The sequence below is a fragment of the Neomonachus schauinslandi genome, chromosome 3 (genome assembly GCF_002201575.2).
Source record: "Neomonachus schauinslandi chromosome 3, ASM220157v2, whole genome shotgun sequence".
NCBI classification, from domain to species: domain Eukaryota; kingdom Metazoa; phylum Chordata; class Mammalia; order Carnivora; family Phocidae; genus Neomonachus; species Neomonachus schauinslandi.
The window spans coordinates 118,105,554-118,122,533 of NC_058405.1; the positions used below are offsets into that span (position 1 = coordinate 118,105,554).

The 16,980-nt window shown below is 36.3% G+C and overlaps 1 protein-coding gene across 1 annotated transcript in view; it reads left to right on the forward strand.

The window, feature by feature from the left end:
- The first annotated feature begins 296 nt into the window (after positions 1 to 296).
- KCNJ3 (potassium inwardly rectifying channel subfamily J member 3) overlaps positions 297 to 16,980 on the forward strand; it is a 150,126-nt gene continuing 133,442 nt past the window's right edge. The window contains 2 exon segments of the mRNA XM_021703161.1: positions 297 to 998; positions 10,298 to 10,514. Coding sequence (XP_021558836.1) covers positions 297 to 998; positions 10,298 to 10,514 — 919 coding nt within the window.

The following is a 16,980-nucleotide window of genomic DNA, read 5'->3' on the forward strand; positions in this document are numbered from 1 at the left end:
TGGAGGCAAAATTGCGCTTGGGTTCTTGGTCCTTGCATCCCTCTTACCTTGAGTGCGGGAGAACACTTTTTTGTTTTAAGACTCAGCCTGGAGAGAAAGCCTCCGTCCCAGGGGAAGAGAGGAGTCAGCAGGGGGCAGAGACCGCAGCTACCTGCCGGGTGCGCCCCCCACTCCGGGCGCGCTCGCTTTTGTCCCCCCTCACTCCCCCGCCCCCACCTCCTTATTGGTGCTGGTTTGCAGCGCTCGGCCCCTGCGCCTCCGCTTCGCGTTTTGAATCTGGCTCGCCCCTCCGTATTATGTCTGCACTCCGAAGGAAATTTGGGGACGATTACCAGGTAGTGACCACCTCGTCCAGCGGCTCGGGCTTGCAGCCCCAGGGGCCGGGCCAGGGCCCGCAGCAGCAGCTTGTGCCCAAGAAGAAGCGGCAGCGGTTCGTGGACAAGAACGGCCGGTGCAATGTACAGCACGGCAACCTGGGCAGCGAGACGAGCCGCTACCTCTCGGACCTCTTCACCACCCTGGTGGACCTCAAGTGGCGCTGGAACCTCTTCATCTTCATCCTCACCTATACCGTGGCCTGGCTCTTCATGGCGTCCATGTGGTGGGTGATCGCCTACACTCGGGGCGACCTGAACAAAGCCCACGTCGGCAACTACACGCCCTGCGTGGCCAATGTTTATAACTTCCCCTCCGCCTTCCTCTTCTTCATCGAGACCGAGGCTACCATCGGCTATGGCTACCGCTACATCACCGACAAGTGCCCCGAGGGCATCATCCTCTTCCTCTTCCAGTCCATCCTCGGCTCCATCGTGGACGCCTTCCTCATCGGCTGCATGTTCATCAAGATGTCCCAGCCCAAGAAGCGCGCGGAGACCCTGATGTTTAGCGAGCACGCGGTCATCTCCATGAGGGACGGAAAACTCACGCTCATGTTCCGGGTGGGCAACCTGCGCAACAGCCACATGGTCTCCGCGCAGATCCGCTGTAAGCTGCTCAAAGTAAGTGTTACCCGCCCCTTCCTCTCCTGGCTACCGCCAACCCTCAACGGCGGAAGATAGCTCACCGGAGGACTCTCCCCCGGCTTTTAGTCTAACCTTACTCACAGGTAAACGTCTCTGAGGGCGCGGGGGGGTGGAGTGGAGTGGGGTGCCGTGGAGGATTGGGCAATGAGAGGACAGCTGACAGTTCTGTTCCTTTTCCACTCACTCTCGTGCTCTTATTTATATTAATTATTCGAATGTGCTTGTATCACTTTCTGATCAGTAACACTTACGGAGTGGTGTTGGCTCCTGGAGCCTTGAGGTAGAGTGCCTTGTTCTCCCTACCCTTGCTGCTTTGCTCTTTAAAGAGTTTCTGATTTGTTGTCAATACACTGCTCCACTAATCTTGAAGTACTAAAACTGAGCTTTTATTTTGAAGAAATAGGTGCTGAACTTGCCTTAACTTTCACTTAGGGTTTTACTTTTTCTTTATTTCTTTTTTTCCTCCTAACAGTATTAGCAGGTGGATTATTTCTTTAGACTCAATAACATTAACTGTATGGTCATCTTTTTAACAAGCGCAGTGACCCGAAAAGCAGTTAATAATGTGGAAGAAACAACACCTGGTTCTTTTAAATTTTTATTTTTACTAAATATTTTCCTAGAGAAGTATTCTGTGAAAGCTTGAGTGCTTTTTCTGTAAAGCCTCTTGTTACTTTTATTCTTGTTACTTTTATTCTTAATTGCCAGTTACTATGAAGCCTTTGTCAATTACAGATTTCACTTGAAGCTTTTCAGCATCCATTAAAGAAGATTGCTTCTTACCATCAGCAGTGTAAATGCTAAGACAGCTTGCACATGGAGTGGTTATTAAAGCAAGGTCCATCTAGTCCTTAAAGGGCACCACTATAAACAAGAGAAGCCCACCCTAATCATTCATCCAATTAGAGCCTGGGAATGAGAAATAAAAAGTTCAGTTCTCTATGTGTCATTTACAATTCAACTTTTTTTTTTTTTAATTCAACTCTTTGAGGCATTTGCCTTAGGTAGTTTTCAAATGTTCATAAATTGAAAAAGATGACCTCAAATAAAATCTTGAAAATTTATCTGAGGTTGCAAAGAGAACCATAGCCATATTCAGAACTTAGCATTAATAAAATGAAAATCTGATGAATATTTAAGTTGAGATTTTGCCTTTGAAATTTCAATTCCACTCTGCAAGTATATTGTCTTACACAGCCTCAACTTATGTTGTAGTTAAAAGTGCTTTAAAAAAGTTTGGCTCTTCTGTCATTTTCATTATTTATTTATATGATCTTACCCTAATTACTCTTCATCATGTTGCTCAGTCAAGTGTTAGACTTAACATAATTCAATTGTCCTGTGACTCCACATCATACACTATAGACAAGAAGACACACTAACTTCTGTAGAGCTTAGTGGCAAATTTTCAACTTAGTTTTGATGTGCATGTTCATTTAGATAACTATGGATAAGTAATTTGAGGTCATATTCTTCATAATTAATTTCAGTGAGCTACATACTGGTTTTTATGTAACTTAGCACATTGTGTTATTGACCACTATTTGAACTAAGTGAGTTGTTTGGGTTAGGCTAAGCAGTTGTGTCGTAGACATGTTTATTGCTTTGGTGCTAGTTGTATGTGCCTATTTCTATGAATAGATCAAGATATATAATCTCTCTTTTTAGGTCAGGCCTACGTGAAGGAGAGGAACACCTCGTTAATATAGTGCAAGCATCTTTGACAAGGAACTCATGTTTATGTGTTACTTTGAGATTCTTACTGAAGAATAGTTTACGATAGTGATTGGATATTAGAAATTTAAAATTAGGCTTTAAAGGTCATTTATTGCTGTTCTGTAGTTTTTCAAATATATAAAGTCATTTATTAAAACAAGTATCTTTTGAGGCAACATATTCTAGATGCTTCTAGACTTCATTAAATTGTGTTTTAACAGAGCCAGAGTAATTAGAATTAATCTACATAGCAGTTTTTTGTTTGTTTTGTGTGTGTGTGTATGTGTGTGTGTTTTGTTCTGTTCTTTACGAATGTACAATGAATCTGAAGTATCCAGTCTAACAGTGGTTCAGGACACTGATAATGATTTTTATGCAAAGGCCATGTACCACATATACCGTAAGGAGTGTCCTGATTAAAAACAATAAAAGATTTATGGTGTTGACAAATTTGGAGCAGGGTGCTATATTAACACAAGGTGATAAGACAACATCTAATTAAAATGATATATATAATATTCTTATAAAAGTCTTTACTTTTGTTAGAAGATGTCAGTGCTAGGAGTAAAAATAATTGACATGTGGTGTCAATTTATATGTAAACAGAACTATGGTGAAATGATGTCCTGCTGTCTGTGAGGTAAGAGGGTTGGTCAGTGGCAGCCCTTTACCAGCCAGTTGTTTGTTTGAGTTGATTTTTCCTGTAGCCATAGTAATTAAAGTGAATTCTCATAGCTCTTGTCATTTCCTTAGACTTCATTAAAAAGGAGTCCTGTTTTATTAGGGAACTAATAACATTCAGCAAAATTAGAGGGGAGATTTGCCTTTAATAAGTTACTCTCATGTTCTCTTAGGGACTGAGATTGAAGTGACCTAAAACAGCCACCTGTATTTTGAAAGAGGAGCTGTACCATAATCTTAAAGTAATAAGTGGAATGTTTTGATATCAGTCTTATGCAGTCTTCTTGTTAAATATTGTTACACATAGTTAGCTCCCTCTTTTAACCCCTGTTTGACATTTTAAATCTAAGATTGATATAGAGAAATATTTGGAATTTTATGGCAACAAAAACATATTCAATGATAAATATAGGCTATGTTCTTCCTATTATCTAATTTAATTTCATTTATATTTTTCTATTATTATTTTCTTATTTTTTGAATAAAAGCTTATCAGTATTAATGTAAGAGTTCTATTTAATAATTATAAAGTGCTTTCTATTCTTGGGGGGACAGTAAGAACATGGATATGGCTTTCTTATCCTTGCTACTATGAATTTTCATGCATATTTATTTTGAATTCTCTAAATTTTGCTAGAAGTTTTTTTTATAACTTCTCTGCCTTATTTTTAATTTTGTTATTGACTTATATGAAAGCAAAATTTTTTTTTAAGGAATCTCTACAGCCAATATAGGGCTTGAACTCAGGACCCTGAGATCAAGAGTCACATGCTCTACCTCCTGAGCCAACCACACACCCCTATGTGAAGGCAAATTTTATTTCAACTCTATTTTAGTCTTTCAAGCTTGCAAATACTGAAATTAATTTCGATATTCGAATATAGATCTTCCAACCTTATGCCTGGAGTGGTCGGTCTTTTTTTCTGCCCAGAAATAAAAAATTAAAGGATATAATTGGAAGTTATTCTTTGAAATTTATAATTTGATTATAAATAAAACTACAGAAAACTCTTTTAAAATGAATATTCTTTCTCTTTTCCTCTTCTCATCCCCATATCGATGTTTTATTTGGATTTTCAATTTATTTTAGTTACCTTCTTTTTTTTAAATTCTAGATGCTAGGAACTAATGAATAGCATGGTCGTGTTAAGTTAACGTATCATCTAGCTGAAAGTTTTAATAAAAATGCCTGAGACATGAGGCTAATGGCTCAAACTCTGGACCTTGTCATTTAGTGGTGGGTTTAAAGGATCTGGAAATCTTACTCCTTTCTATAAATCTAACAGGAATGGTTGACTGCCCTAGATATACATCTTGTTAGGGAAGATTTAAAGAATCTTTCTTGATACATTGTTCACGAATTTAGAAGCTTATTATCCAGAAGCCATCATGTATTTATATAGGCACCCAGGCAAACTATATTTACTTACATAAAATAAATTTAAAATCAATTATTGTTGGATCCATATTTTAAAAGATAGAAATAAGGATAAATTTTTCTCATGGAAGTATAATTGTACTTCTTCATATTGCTATTCATTGCAAATAGTTATCTTTCCTTCCTAGGAGTGCAGCTTTGCAACCCTTAACTTTCACTTATTGAAAGGTAATGGTGTGCAGTCACCTTTTGATGTATCATATATATTATTTTCGTATTCACGTCTTTTATTTTCTGTTTATATGGATACTCCTTTTAGATGCTATCTGGTTTTCCCATATGAATGTGAGCAAGTGCAGAGGCAATAAAAAACAAAATTATTGTTTTTGAAACCAATAATCTCTTCATCCTCTTCATATGTCCTAACCTTTTGTTAATTTTTTAACCACAGTGATTTCTGGACCACATGATTCCTGATTTTTTTTTTCATATATTTGTTTGTCTTCATTTCATACCATGCACTGAAATGCAGTTAGGTGTTTGATTCTATGTGACTTTATTTTGTATGACTCACTCTTTTTACCAATTGGTCTTGGCCAATTTAGTTTTGATCTTGAGATAATTAGTTACCTCCTTAGAAAAAAATTAAATCCACAAATGGATACTTAATAAACACCTGTTCTCAGTATCATACAAGCTGTCAGTAAAAATGTTCAAGGAACCTAAGACTGAGTTCCCCAGAACTCTTGGGGCTAGATCCTATAATGTTCAGTGATTTTTCAGGTGGATTCATTATGTCTTTAAAGAGAAAGCACAGTTCCTACTTAGTCTAGCTTTGCTTTCTTTGACACAAGTACAGTTCTCCAGTAGGTACAGAAGTTTTTTTAAAAGTAGAATTCTCATTCTTTTAAAAAATCATAGTAACATTTTTTTTTTTAAATATGGTTCCTGAAAAATGCAGGGTGGCTTGTGCTCAGGGGAATACAGTGTGAACAGAAATAAGGGACATAAAGACCTACTAATAAACAGCAGTAGGTAAGAACAAGTGATAAAGAGAAGTAGGAAAAAGCATTTGATGGATTTGAGGGTGTTTGGTGAGTAGGAGGAAAATGCACACGTAGGGTTACAAATCCTGTCCACAGTTACTATAAATTCCATAAAAGACCCTCAAGGAATTATAAAGCTGTTCTTTCATTTGAAAGGCATAAAAGCCTTACATAATTTATTACAAGATAAATTACATTCCATTCTATAAGGTACTTTGTTTTCATAAAAATAAACATATTTTTATGGGATGATTACCTTAGCATTACATTTTTTATTTTAGACCTGATGTTGGTCATATTTTTTCTACCTGAGTATTGACAGAATTTCAAACTTATGGAGTCAGAAGAAATGTACAATTTAAAGACAGCCCAGATAAAATTCTAGGTCCATACTCTCCTCTACCTAATTTGAATTTTGTTCTGAGTCCCAAAACCATTGCCAGAACTGCTTTGAGTCACAGGGCATTTCTTGTTCCTTATTCTAGTACCTGCTTTTGGCTTATTTCCTAATTTTCGCTTGCAGATAGCACTCCAACCTCATTTCATTTGTGATTTTCTTGGTGACTTCAGCATATATTCAACACACACACACACAGACACACACACACACACACACACACTGCATATTTAAAGAGGAGAAATGAAATTACAGATAAATGTAAAATGGCGGGAGGTGGGAGTCAAGGAGGGCTTGCCCTCTCCATCTTAGTTTCCTTTCCTGTCTTTTCCTTTCCTGACCACTGGCCCTCAGCACCCTTTTCCAGTGGACACTAGTGGGAGGTGATGGGGCACAGGACAGCCTTAGAGTATGATAGAGGAACATCTCATGAATCAGATGGTAGTGATTAAATGTTCTTCTCAACATTCCCTTAGCCTCCCTCTGAGCTAGGAAAGAGCACAGTGGTTATAATTAGAACACCGTTATGGGCTAGAGAGTTGGGAGAAAGGCTGCAAAGAGATTGATTGTATTGGTAGAGTGTGTTTCTGTTGAATGAATGTGGACAACTGGTCACAAATATCAAAGAAGGAGCATGTGCCCGGGCAGTTCTAAATGTGCATCCCAGAGGTGTGTGTGTGTGTGTGTGTGTGTGTGTGTGTGTCTTTGGACATGTACTCAATAGTCTTTCATCTGTAATATGAAAGCTATTTATCTGTAAAGTCCATGACATTGATAATCCCTTCCAGGCATCTGTGACTTTTGAATCTTCTTCCACCTTTAGTCAGAATTTGTAATTGATTATCTGGTAGGCCTCTTTTAGACTTTAAGGGAGTTCAAAGTCATCTGATATTAGCTGCTTCTTTGAAATCAGTACATGCGACTGTAAGATGAGGCATAAGCCTTAAGTTTTACACATATCCACATTTACATATAATTAAAATGTATATAATTGAAATACTACTTTTAAATAGCAATATTTTTATAATGAAGAATAACTTAGAAATTATTACCACATTCTAAATTGTACAAAACCATTTCAAAAATCCATGATGTTCTACTTATAATTTTTTATACAGTAAATTTAAATTTTAGGCCTTAGGTTTTTAAAATTGTTTTTTTATCTCCCAGGAATGCTATAATGCCATCAACCAGAAAAGTCCTTATTTCCTTCTCCAAATTCCATACAATTGAAAATAAAAGTCATATGGAAGTCATTCGCAGGTCCTAGTGTTTTTAAATTGTGTGCTAAATTTTTAAGAATTACCAATTTTCCATAACTCTTTTGTTTTTGTGCTTCTTTCTCACTCTCTTATTCATTCAGTCATTTTATGATTCTAAATGATTATTTCGCCAAATAAAGTCAACCTTAGATTTTTGGCCTAACATGAAAGAAGAAGACCCAAAAGATAAAATTGTGGATATCTGTAATGTCTCAGAATCATTTAAAGAAAGGTTAAATTATATGGCATCCCACTGGAAAATAATTTTCAGTGAATATGCAGAGAATTTTACTCATCTGAAAAATATGTAAGCATGGAAAACATCTTTTAAAGTAATGAAAGTGTTACTTTCCCCATAGTGTCACATAATAGGTATATGTTTCTGCTAAGACTTGGATAGGATATAAAGCATTTTTGGGAGGAGGAACATAGGTATAATTTTGAATATATAGAACAAATTTTTAAAATCAGAGGATGGAGTCTGAATAGAACAGATTCATATATATTCAAGTCTAAGTTGCCTATATATGAGTTAACTGCTTTGCTAAGAATGAAACGTTTCTTATTCTAGGTTGGCATTCTCCTGATAGCTTGCTTCTAGGCCGCTTCTCTTCATGGTTTGATGAGTGATCAGGAAATATGAAAGTTAATAGATTACAGCCTTTTAGAATGAGGCACAGGTGTAAATAGCAAATATATAAAAAAGGAAGATTAATTTTAGTTTTGATGTGTGTATATATATAAAAATTAGAAAAATGCATCTTTTGGGGGAGAATTATTTTAAAATAAACGGGAAATTGAGTTTTTAAGGAATTACTTTTATCATTTTCATTTAGTACAGAAAAAGCAGACCTTAGAATAATTAGTGAAATGACCCAAATTCTGTTCACTAATTATAAACATCAGAATACCACCTTGTGTTTATATAGCACCTGTTTCTTACTAGGTGAGAGAACAATAACACAGGATTTTTGTTTTTATTTGTTTTTGTTTTGTTTTTGGCTTTTATTTTGTAGTATTAATCAATACTTGTTATACAGTTTTCTAGTTGGAAGGATGCTGGTCTCATCCATATTTTACTAATTTGAGAATAAGTTATAAATATAGGTTAACTTCTACTGGCTTCGAAATGTCTAGTTTTCTCCAACATTGGTTGTTAGAGCTACTGTTTTTATTTTTGGACCATCAGGTTTTTCCATGGATTTTTTTTTTTTTTCTTGTCACTAATCATTGTTTTCTCTTCCTCCTCCTCCTTCTTCTCCTTCTTCTTCTCCTGCTCCTTCTCCTTCTCCTTCCTCTATTTTCTCTTCCTCTCCCTCCTCCTCCTTTCCTTCCTCTTTTTCTTCTTACTCTTTTTTAGTCAACTACTCACAAGAAGAATAGTCTCAACATTTTCATTGGATTTTTTTCTACACAAATAAAATCCCTGAGTATCACTAATTACAAAGTAGCCTGCCTAATTGATTCTGCTGTTAAGACTCTGCAGTTGCTGCCATTAACAGTCTACCACTAACTTGGTTCAGTTTTGCCATCGAGGACAGCTTACTAAACCATATTTCCTAGTGTTTTCAGACTCATTTACTCCACTTAAAAAGCCAAGGTATTTCTTGGAACCCTAACCTTACCAAAAAGTAAGGAGTTTGTCTTTAAACTATCACTTCATTGGACAGACCAGTGTTACAGATTCAGGTTTTGTTTATTAAATGAACTTTGCAGATTCTGTTAAATATACTGGATTCTACCAAGCCCCATTTGAGCAGCAGCAAGCTCCCACCCCTGCAGATTTTTCTGTATGCAATTATTTAACCCTTATTTTACCAGCACCATCATTTAAATCAAACAAATATTTGCTTATATGATCCTTATAAGGAACAGATATGGAAAATAAAATAAGAATGAATAGAAAAGAAAGAGGTTAACTTTCATGGTTTGCTAACTGTTAATAGTCATTTTTAGGTAATTGTTCAGAGTTTTAGCATGTAAGCAATTTAAGTTTTATAATAATTTATACTGATACTGAATGCCACTACCTTATGAAAGTTTTAGGAAACTGAAAGTTTACCCAATATAGATTCTTAATTGTATTTTGATTAAAAAACTTTGATGTAGCACAGTTTTTACACTATGTTTTAAAATTCATGAGATAAATAGAGAGCTAAACAACTTTAATGCAGTTTATTATTGGGAGTTTGAAAGCCATCAGCTAACAGCCTTTTCTTTGTATTATGTGAACTGTTGTGTACATAACATAATAGGATATCATCTTCACTTTTATATTAAAGTTTATATCTATCTGTTACCTTTCAAAAGCCCTAGAAAAATTATTGGTTTGCTTTGTAACGATGCAGTAAATCTTTTCTGAAATTAACGATCAACCTTTTTCAGCTTTAACAAACTCCCTAAGAATTGCCTGCTTATTTGCTTTGTGGGGAAAACAAATCTGGCATGCAATGAGTTATCCTGAAGTGATTTATGTCAAGCAGTAGCACATGTACACTCAGTTCCACAGTTTGCGCTAACAGCCATTGTTGGACCAGGCATTTCTCCAAAGCTCATGAGTTAGGGAATGCTAATTATAGTAAGTCGTATATTATAAATAATGCATGTATGTTCCCCATGAGCTATGTGGGATTTCGGCCCGTTTGCTAGAACATAGCTGCATAATGATTTGTTTGGATTTTGTTGCAGATGATTGATAGTGCAGAATGTTGGCAATGATGTAAATTACTGTTGGGCTGCCTTGAAAATTTCAGTACAAGTGGTGATTTCTTCTCTTTTTCTGTGTGCTTGTCTAGTCTCGGCAGACACCTGAGGGTGAGTTCCTTCCCCTTGACCAACTTGAACTGGATGTAGGTTTTAGTACAGGGGCAGATCAACTTTTTCTTGTTTCCCCCCTCACAATTTGCCACGTGATCGATGCCAAAAGCCCCTTTTATGACCTATCGCAGCGAAGCATGCAAACTGAACAGTTCGAGATTGTCGTCATCCTAGAAGGCATTGTGGAAACAACTGGTGAGTAAAAACATAGATATGTCATCAAGTTTCTTTATTCTATAATAACATTATATTACATGCACAATATCTTTCATGAATTGGTCGAAATGTCTCAGTTCACAATATTGAAAGTAATGACTTATCTCTTATTTCTTTGTGACATTAAGTTGATAACGCTTTGAAAATGAAGATTACTGTTGTCATAATTGCATATGTAATGTTAACTCAGGAATACAGCAAAAAAAAAAAAAGAAGAAGAAGAAGAAAGGAAACCCTAGAAATGATTATGATATTCTAGTCTAATTGCAAAGTTGGATTTCCTGTAATCATATATTTTTTTTAAAGATTTAAGGTTAAAATAAATTCAGGGTAATTAGTGAGCTGCCTAAACTCAGCATGCATATTCTTGCCTTGGGGATGGTGATTTGGGGTGTCATTGGTAGAGCTTTGATATGCTACTATGTGCAGCCTCAGTGGAAAATTCCCTCCTATGTGTGTCTGTGCTAAAGCAGCATTTTAATTTCAAAGTGGGTCAGTAGATTTCCTCAGTGAACCTTGACCAAAAAAATGTTTTAAAGAGATTTTTCTTCTCTTTCTGCTTCGGTATAGCTATGTGCTCTATGTTATTCCTCAAGATGCACTATAACATTGGTATGTTCCAAATATTCACAGTTTGCTACACTGGGGGGAGAGTAAGGTTACAAAGGAAAGAAACAATAAATCGGAGTATATTATTTGGGGTCTGAGTATTGCCCAGTTGGTTTGGAACCTGCTAGATACTTGAGACCAATATAATATCTATACATCTCTACCCACGCGTGCGCACACAAACACACACACATATATATACAATAAATGCATGTATAAATGCATGTATGTGTATCTTGAATTCTGCCCTTTCTGCGAGGAATGAAAAGCAAGAAATATTTTAGCTCTCCTTTTTTTCTACCAATATCATTTCAATCTTAAAATGCTAATTATTATGTAAAACTATAGCAATTTTGAAAGTAACATTGGCAGTAACATGGACACGTTCAAGCTTTATATTAAGATGGGAGATGTTACATAATGAAAAACCTCCCACCATGGTATAAAGTTTTGTCCAAGGAGCAGGAAAAGGCAAGCCTTTTTAATCTTTGTACATCTATCACATACCAGTGTTTCAATTTTGGGGAAGATACTTAATCTCTATAAGGTTCTTTTCCTTCTCTGTAAAGTAAGAATGATGTAATAACCACCTCAAAGCTGCTTGCTGTATTACTATTATTTTTATTATTATTAGTGCTTCAGCTTAAAAATTAAGATTTTTAAGGACAGTGAGTAAAGATTTAAATCAGCAATCTATATCCGGAATTCGATTTCTGTGGACTATTTTATGGTTTAAATCCTCCAATTATATTTTTAACAAAATTGAAATGATGTCATTGTATATTTCTAATATACCATCTATTGATAAGTAATGAAACCAATTACAAAAGTTTTTAGTTCAATAAATCTTTACATTTCATCTTTAATTTTTATTCATCTCATTTAATGAAGTAATAATATATTGTTAGGGCTTAAACAACAGATGTTGTAATTTTTATTGATTTATTTCTTATAGCATATGGTTCTATTTTTGACACATCTGTTTACTAGTTAGTTATTGTTATTCTAATCACTGACATGAGTGAGGTTTCTGTTTCACTTGATGGCCTTAGAAATTTTTCATTAGGCCAGTCAGTCTATAGATTGATTCATCTACCTATCATCCATCCATCCATCCATCTATCCATCCATCCATTAATTTTTCCTCTTTATCCCTAGTTTGTTTTTCTTAGGAATGAGAAAATTTTCCTACAAAATCACAGTGCAATTAAGAAAAAAATTAGGAAATTTAACAATGTTAGAATACTACCATTTAGCTCACAGTCCTTGTTCAAATTTCATCTGTTGTCCTAGTAATTTCCATTGTAGCTACCCTCCACCACTACCCTGACCCCACCAGCCCCATTCAACATCAGTTTAAGGATTATGCCCTTCACTTGTTTACTTGTCTCCTCAGTCTCAAAATGGAATAGTTCTTCAACCTTACTTTGTGTTCTTGACCTTGATGTACTTGAACGGCATAGGCCAGGTCTTTTGTAGAACGTCTCTCAATTTGGATTCACCTGAAGTTTCCTTATTCATTAACCTTTTGATTTTTGGCTTCTACATGGGCATCTTAAGAGAATTCTGAAGTGGGCTATTTTGAAAATGTACCTGTGTATGGACTTAATTGATACATCTTCATCAGATTTCAGAGGATTTTGGTTAATAATGTCCTACATAAGGTAATTAGGAGTTTTGTACATAAAATTGTTCATTAAGACTGCAGATTTTAACATTTCCTACCCCCTCTTTTTTTTTTCTTTTTCTTTTTTTTGTTTTGTTTTGTTTTGGTAATAATGAACCGGCAGAGAATACTTTCCACAGAAAGTGTGAAAACTTGACTGGGGACTGAATTTCTTATTTTGAGATTGCCATTTATGGAAAAAAGATTAAAATCTGCTTCTTCTTAACCTCTTACTTAAGCCTGTTTCTAGCTATAATACAGCAAGACAAACAGCAAAAACATTACTCATAATTTATAGAATTATTCTGTGGAAAATTTATCTGACATTTTGTTTGTGTATGTGCCCTAACTAATTAAATCCCATACTGTTCAAATTCTGTAAAATCTGTCTATATTTCCAGACCTCTCTAAGCCTGGCAAAAATAGCAGAAACATTTTTTTGTCCATTTGATCATTTATATCTTTACTGAGATATATTTAGATTCATCTTCAGGGAGGTTTCCTCCTTTATCCTTCCATTCACAATTAAGTTTTCTTTCTCATAATATTTATTGCTTATAGGGGCAACTGGGTAGCTCAGTTGGTTGAGCGACTGCCTTCGGCTCAGGTCATGATCCCAGGGTTCTGGGATCGAGCCCCGCATGGGGCTCCCTGATCCGCGGGAAGCCTGCTTCTCCCTCTCCCACTCCCCCTGCTTGTGTTCCCTCTCTCGCTGTCTCTCTCTCTCTGTGTCATTTAAATAAATAAATAAAATCTTTAAAAAAATATTTATTGCTTATAATAAGACAGATATGGTATTTGGGGATGTTTTGAGATAGCAATAATAACCATTTTTAGCTCTCATGTTTTTTGGTACACAGTCTTATGAATGAACATATACACAGTGTAACTTTTCATCATGTTTAACATTAAAATACTAAGTTCATTATCATTCATTCATTCATTAAAAAAATAATTGAATGTATGCTGTGTGCTTGGTAGTATTGGAAATGCTGGCAATATGGTGGTGACCAAGACAGCCAGAATCCCTCTCCTCATGGAGGTCTTACTCTAACTGGAGGAGGCAGATGGCAAAACACGAAAAATAAATAAGCAAGCTATTATCAGGTAAAATGTGTCAGGAATAAAAAGCACTACAAAACCAGGTGATGGGATAAAGAGTGCATCTTGGGGCACTTTAGGTTGACAGAAGAGTTCTCTCTGAGGTGACACGTCTCTGAGGTGACCTGACTGCCAAGAAGGTCCTCCTGGGCCTGTCTGGGAAAACAGCATGGCCGGCAAGGGTCCCAAGTTGGGAATTAGCTTGATTTATTTCAGAAACTAAAAGAAGGCCGAGGTAGTTGGAGCAGAGTGAACAATGTGGAGAGTGGAGTGAGAGGTCTGAGAGGTGGAGAGGCCATCTCTGCACTACAGAAGACTCTATTGAGCCAATGGGAAGCATTGGGATTTGATTCAAAAACAAACCTGTATTTATATGGTAGAAATCTCAAATTGTGTATAACAAACAAAATACACTTTTTTCTTCTAGTGGGTTGCCTTGTAGTTTATTTATAAATGAGTGACCCTAATGCCTTAGAAATGCATAAAACTTTAGGCAAGTACCAATTTTTTTGTATTAGTGGTAATATCCATCCCCCCATTCCCCAACACACACACACACACACACACACACAGAGTTGCTCACTTCACAGCAGTCCTCTGGAAAAAAAATTTTTCCTATCGATAGACATAAAAAAGAAAAAAAAAAAGAATCTTCTGGTCTCTTAGATTTGCTTCTTCCCATTCCTCCAGTCTCAGCAGGAGTGATAGTGTAGTGGTGGGAAATGAGAAGCTTTCTAATTTCCTTGAAAGTTTTAGCTTTCAGCTCAGAACTCACAATAATTACTTTCCGTACTTCCTTGGAAATACTCCTCAGTGATTAGACTTTGGCACTTGTGCCTTCCTTGCTTCATATGATTTTGGATTTTCACTCCCAACAAGGAGCACAAGCTTTGCCTCTTCATTAATAACCTTTGCTTCTTTACCGGTCCAGCAAATTCCTAAACCTTTGTTACCTCTGACTCTGGCTCCCTTTGCTTCTTTTCCCCGGAGAGAGAACACTGCTAGAGGCAAACAGCATTGCAGATTTGGCTCATTAGAACTGGATGCTTTCACACTTCAATCTGCTCTCTGCTGCTATTTGGCAGTCTTTTTAATTGTCTTTTCTGTACTCCCAGGCTCTCTCCCTGTGGGAGCTATTTTAGACCTTTTCTCTCTTTCCATGCCCCCAGTCCCAGCTGTCCTCTCCTTTCCTTGGCATATCATCTCCACCTATTCTATCAAAAAGAATGTGACACTTCAATTTTTATACATTTTTTTTTACTCTCCTTATCCTTTTCTCATAATTATCTTCTCTTTCCCTTTCCGGGTGTCTGTGGGGAGAAAGTGTCCTTATTCTTCTCCAAACCCATCTCCTTTATAGCTAGTTCTGTTTCCTACCACCCGTGGCTTAAGCTCCTATGCTTAACATACCTAATACCTAAAATCCTGTTGACTGTATTTGCTCTCAAACATTTCGAGCTCTTTGAAAAAATACAAAACCTATTATTTGTCCCTTTATACTCCAGGTTCTTCCCTGGATTCGGAGACATCACGTTCTCCCTGTCTTTCTTTTTCTGCTTCTTCTAATTTATGTTTTCCAAATGTTCTTTGTATCCTGCATCACTGCCTCTTCCTCTTTCCTGTAAATGTAAATCTCTGCCATTGCCTTCTTTCTTTTCAAATCTAGATACCGCCCCCCCCTTTTTTTTAACGAATTAACAAAATACAAGTCCACCATTCCTTTTATCTTCAGCTATGAAATCTCTCACCAGTTATGGTCTTGGGCACTTTCCTTACTCGGATGCCACTGTTTCAATTCAGAGTCAGCTTGTCCGAATACCCAATCATCATCTTACATTCAGATTACATCCTCATTTTGGAAAGTTTGTCACTGTTAGTGTTTGTAGTTTTAGCTCAGACTCCCTACCTCTTTCCCTTTTTAGATCTAATTGTTCATTCCACAAATTCCTATTGAATAACTATTGTAGGTTAAACACTATTCTGACCCTAGGGGACACATTAGTTAACAACACCAAAAATTCTGGCCCTTGTGGGTACATCTATTCTTATGTAGGAAACAGAAAACAAAATGAAGTGTTTCATCTGGAATGTCGAAAGTAATCAGTGCTGTGGAAGAAATAAAGCAAGGCAAGAGGGACTGGGAGCATAGGCAAATCAGGGTGGGCTGCAATGAGAAGGTGAACTTTGAGACCAAACACCAGATCATAAGTAGAACTTAAGAGAAGGGCATTCCAGTTATGGGTATTAGTAAAGGCTCCAAAGGAGCAAGGTACTGGCTGCCCCTCTCTCTTATTGATGTCTCTCAATTCAATTCTCCTTTAAGCCCAGATAATAATACTTCTAAATCACAGTACTTGTCTCAGGAATGGATTTAGGATCTCTGCTTACATGCAGATTACACACTATTGCCCGGTAAATTTGCTTACAACACTACTTTCATGATACATCTGTGCTCAAAAATCCCTAACGACTGCCATATCAAAATGCGTGTATTTCTTCCTGAGAAAATGAGGCTGCTCTTCTTTACTGTAATGTCCGTATACTGATGCTCACTCTTGGCTCCCATGTCTGCAATAATACAATTTTCACTGCCATATATTTTCATTCTTCCCTGTATGTGTTTTTCTTTAGTCTCTATTTTTCTTCAATAATTCACTTTAAAAAGCTGTTCTTGGCTATGAAAGGGCCATTAAATAAAGCTCAATATAGAACAAATAAAAACCACAAATATGCAAAATAAAAACTACTCTTAATTTCAACCACTATACTGTTACCTTATTGGTCATTAACCTTTCAGGTGTCTGCGTTCAGCTATATTGTTAGTATGCTACATGTGCTGTTTCATAGCTTACTTTATTGTATATTATTAACACCTTTCACATCAAATCATAATTCTGCACCATTAGTTTTAATGGCTTTATTATATGCTGATCTATGCTAGTCTGGGATTTTTAGGCATTTCCTTTTAATAATGTAAATATTTTATAGTTCATAGTTTTAATTTATTTACCACCAACTTCCTATAAATTCCTAGAGATAAGATTCTTAGATAAAGAGGCATATAAATCT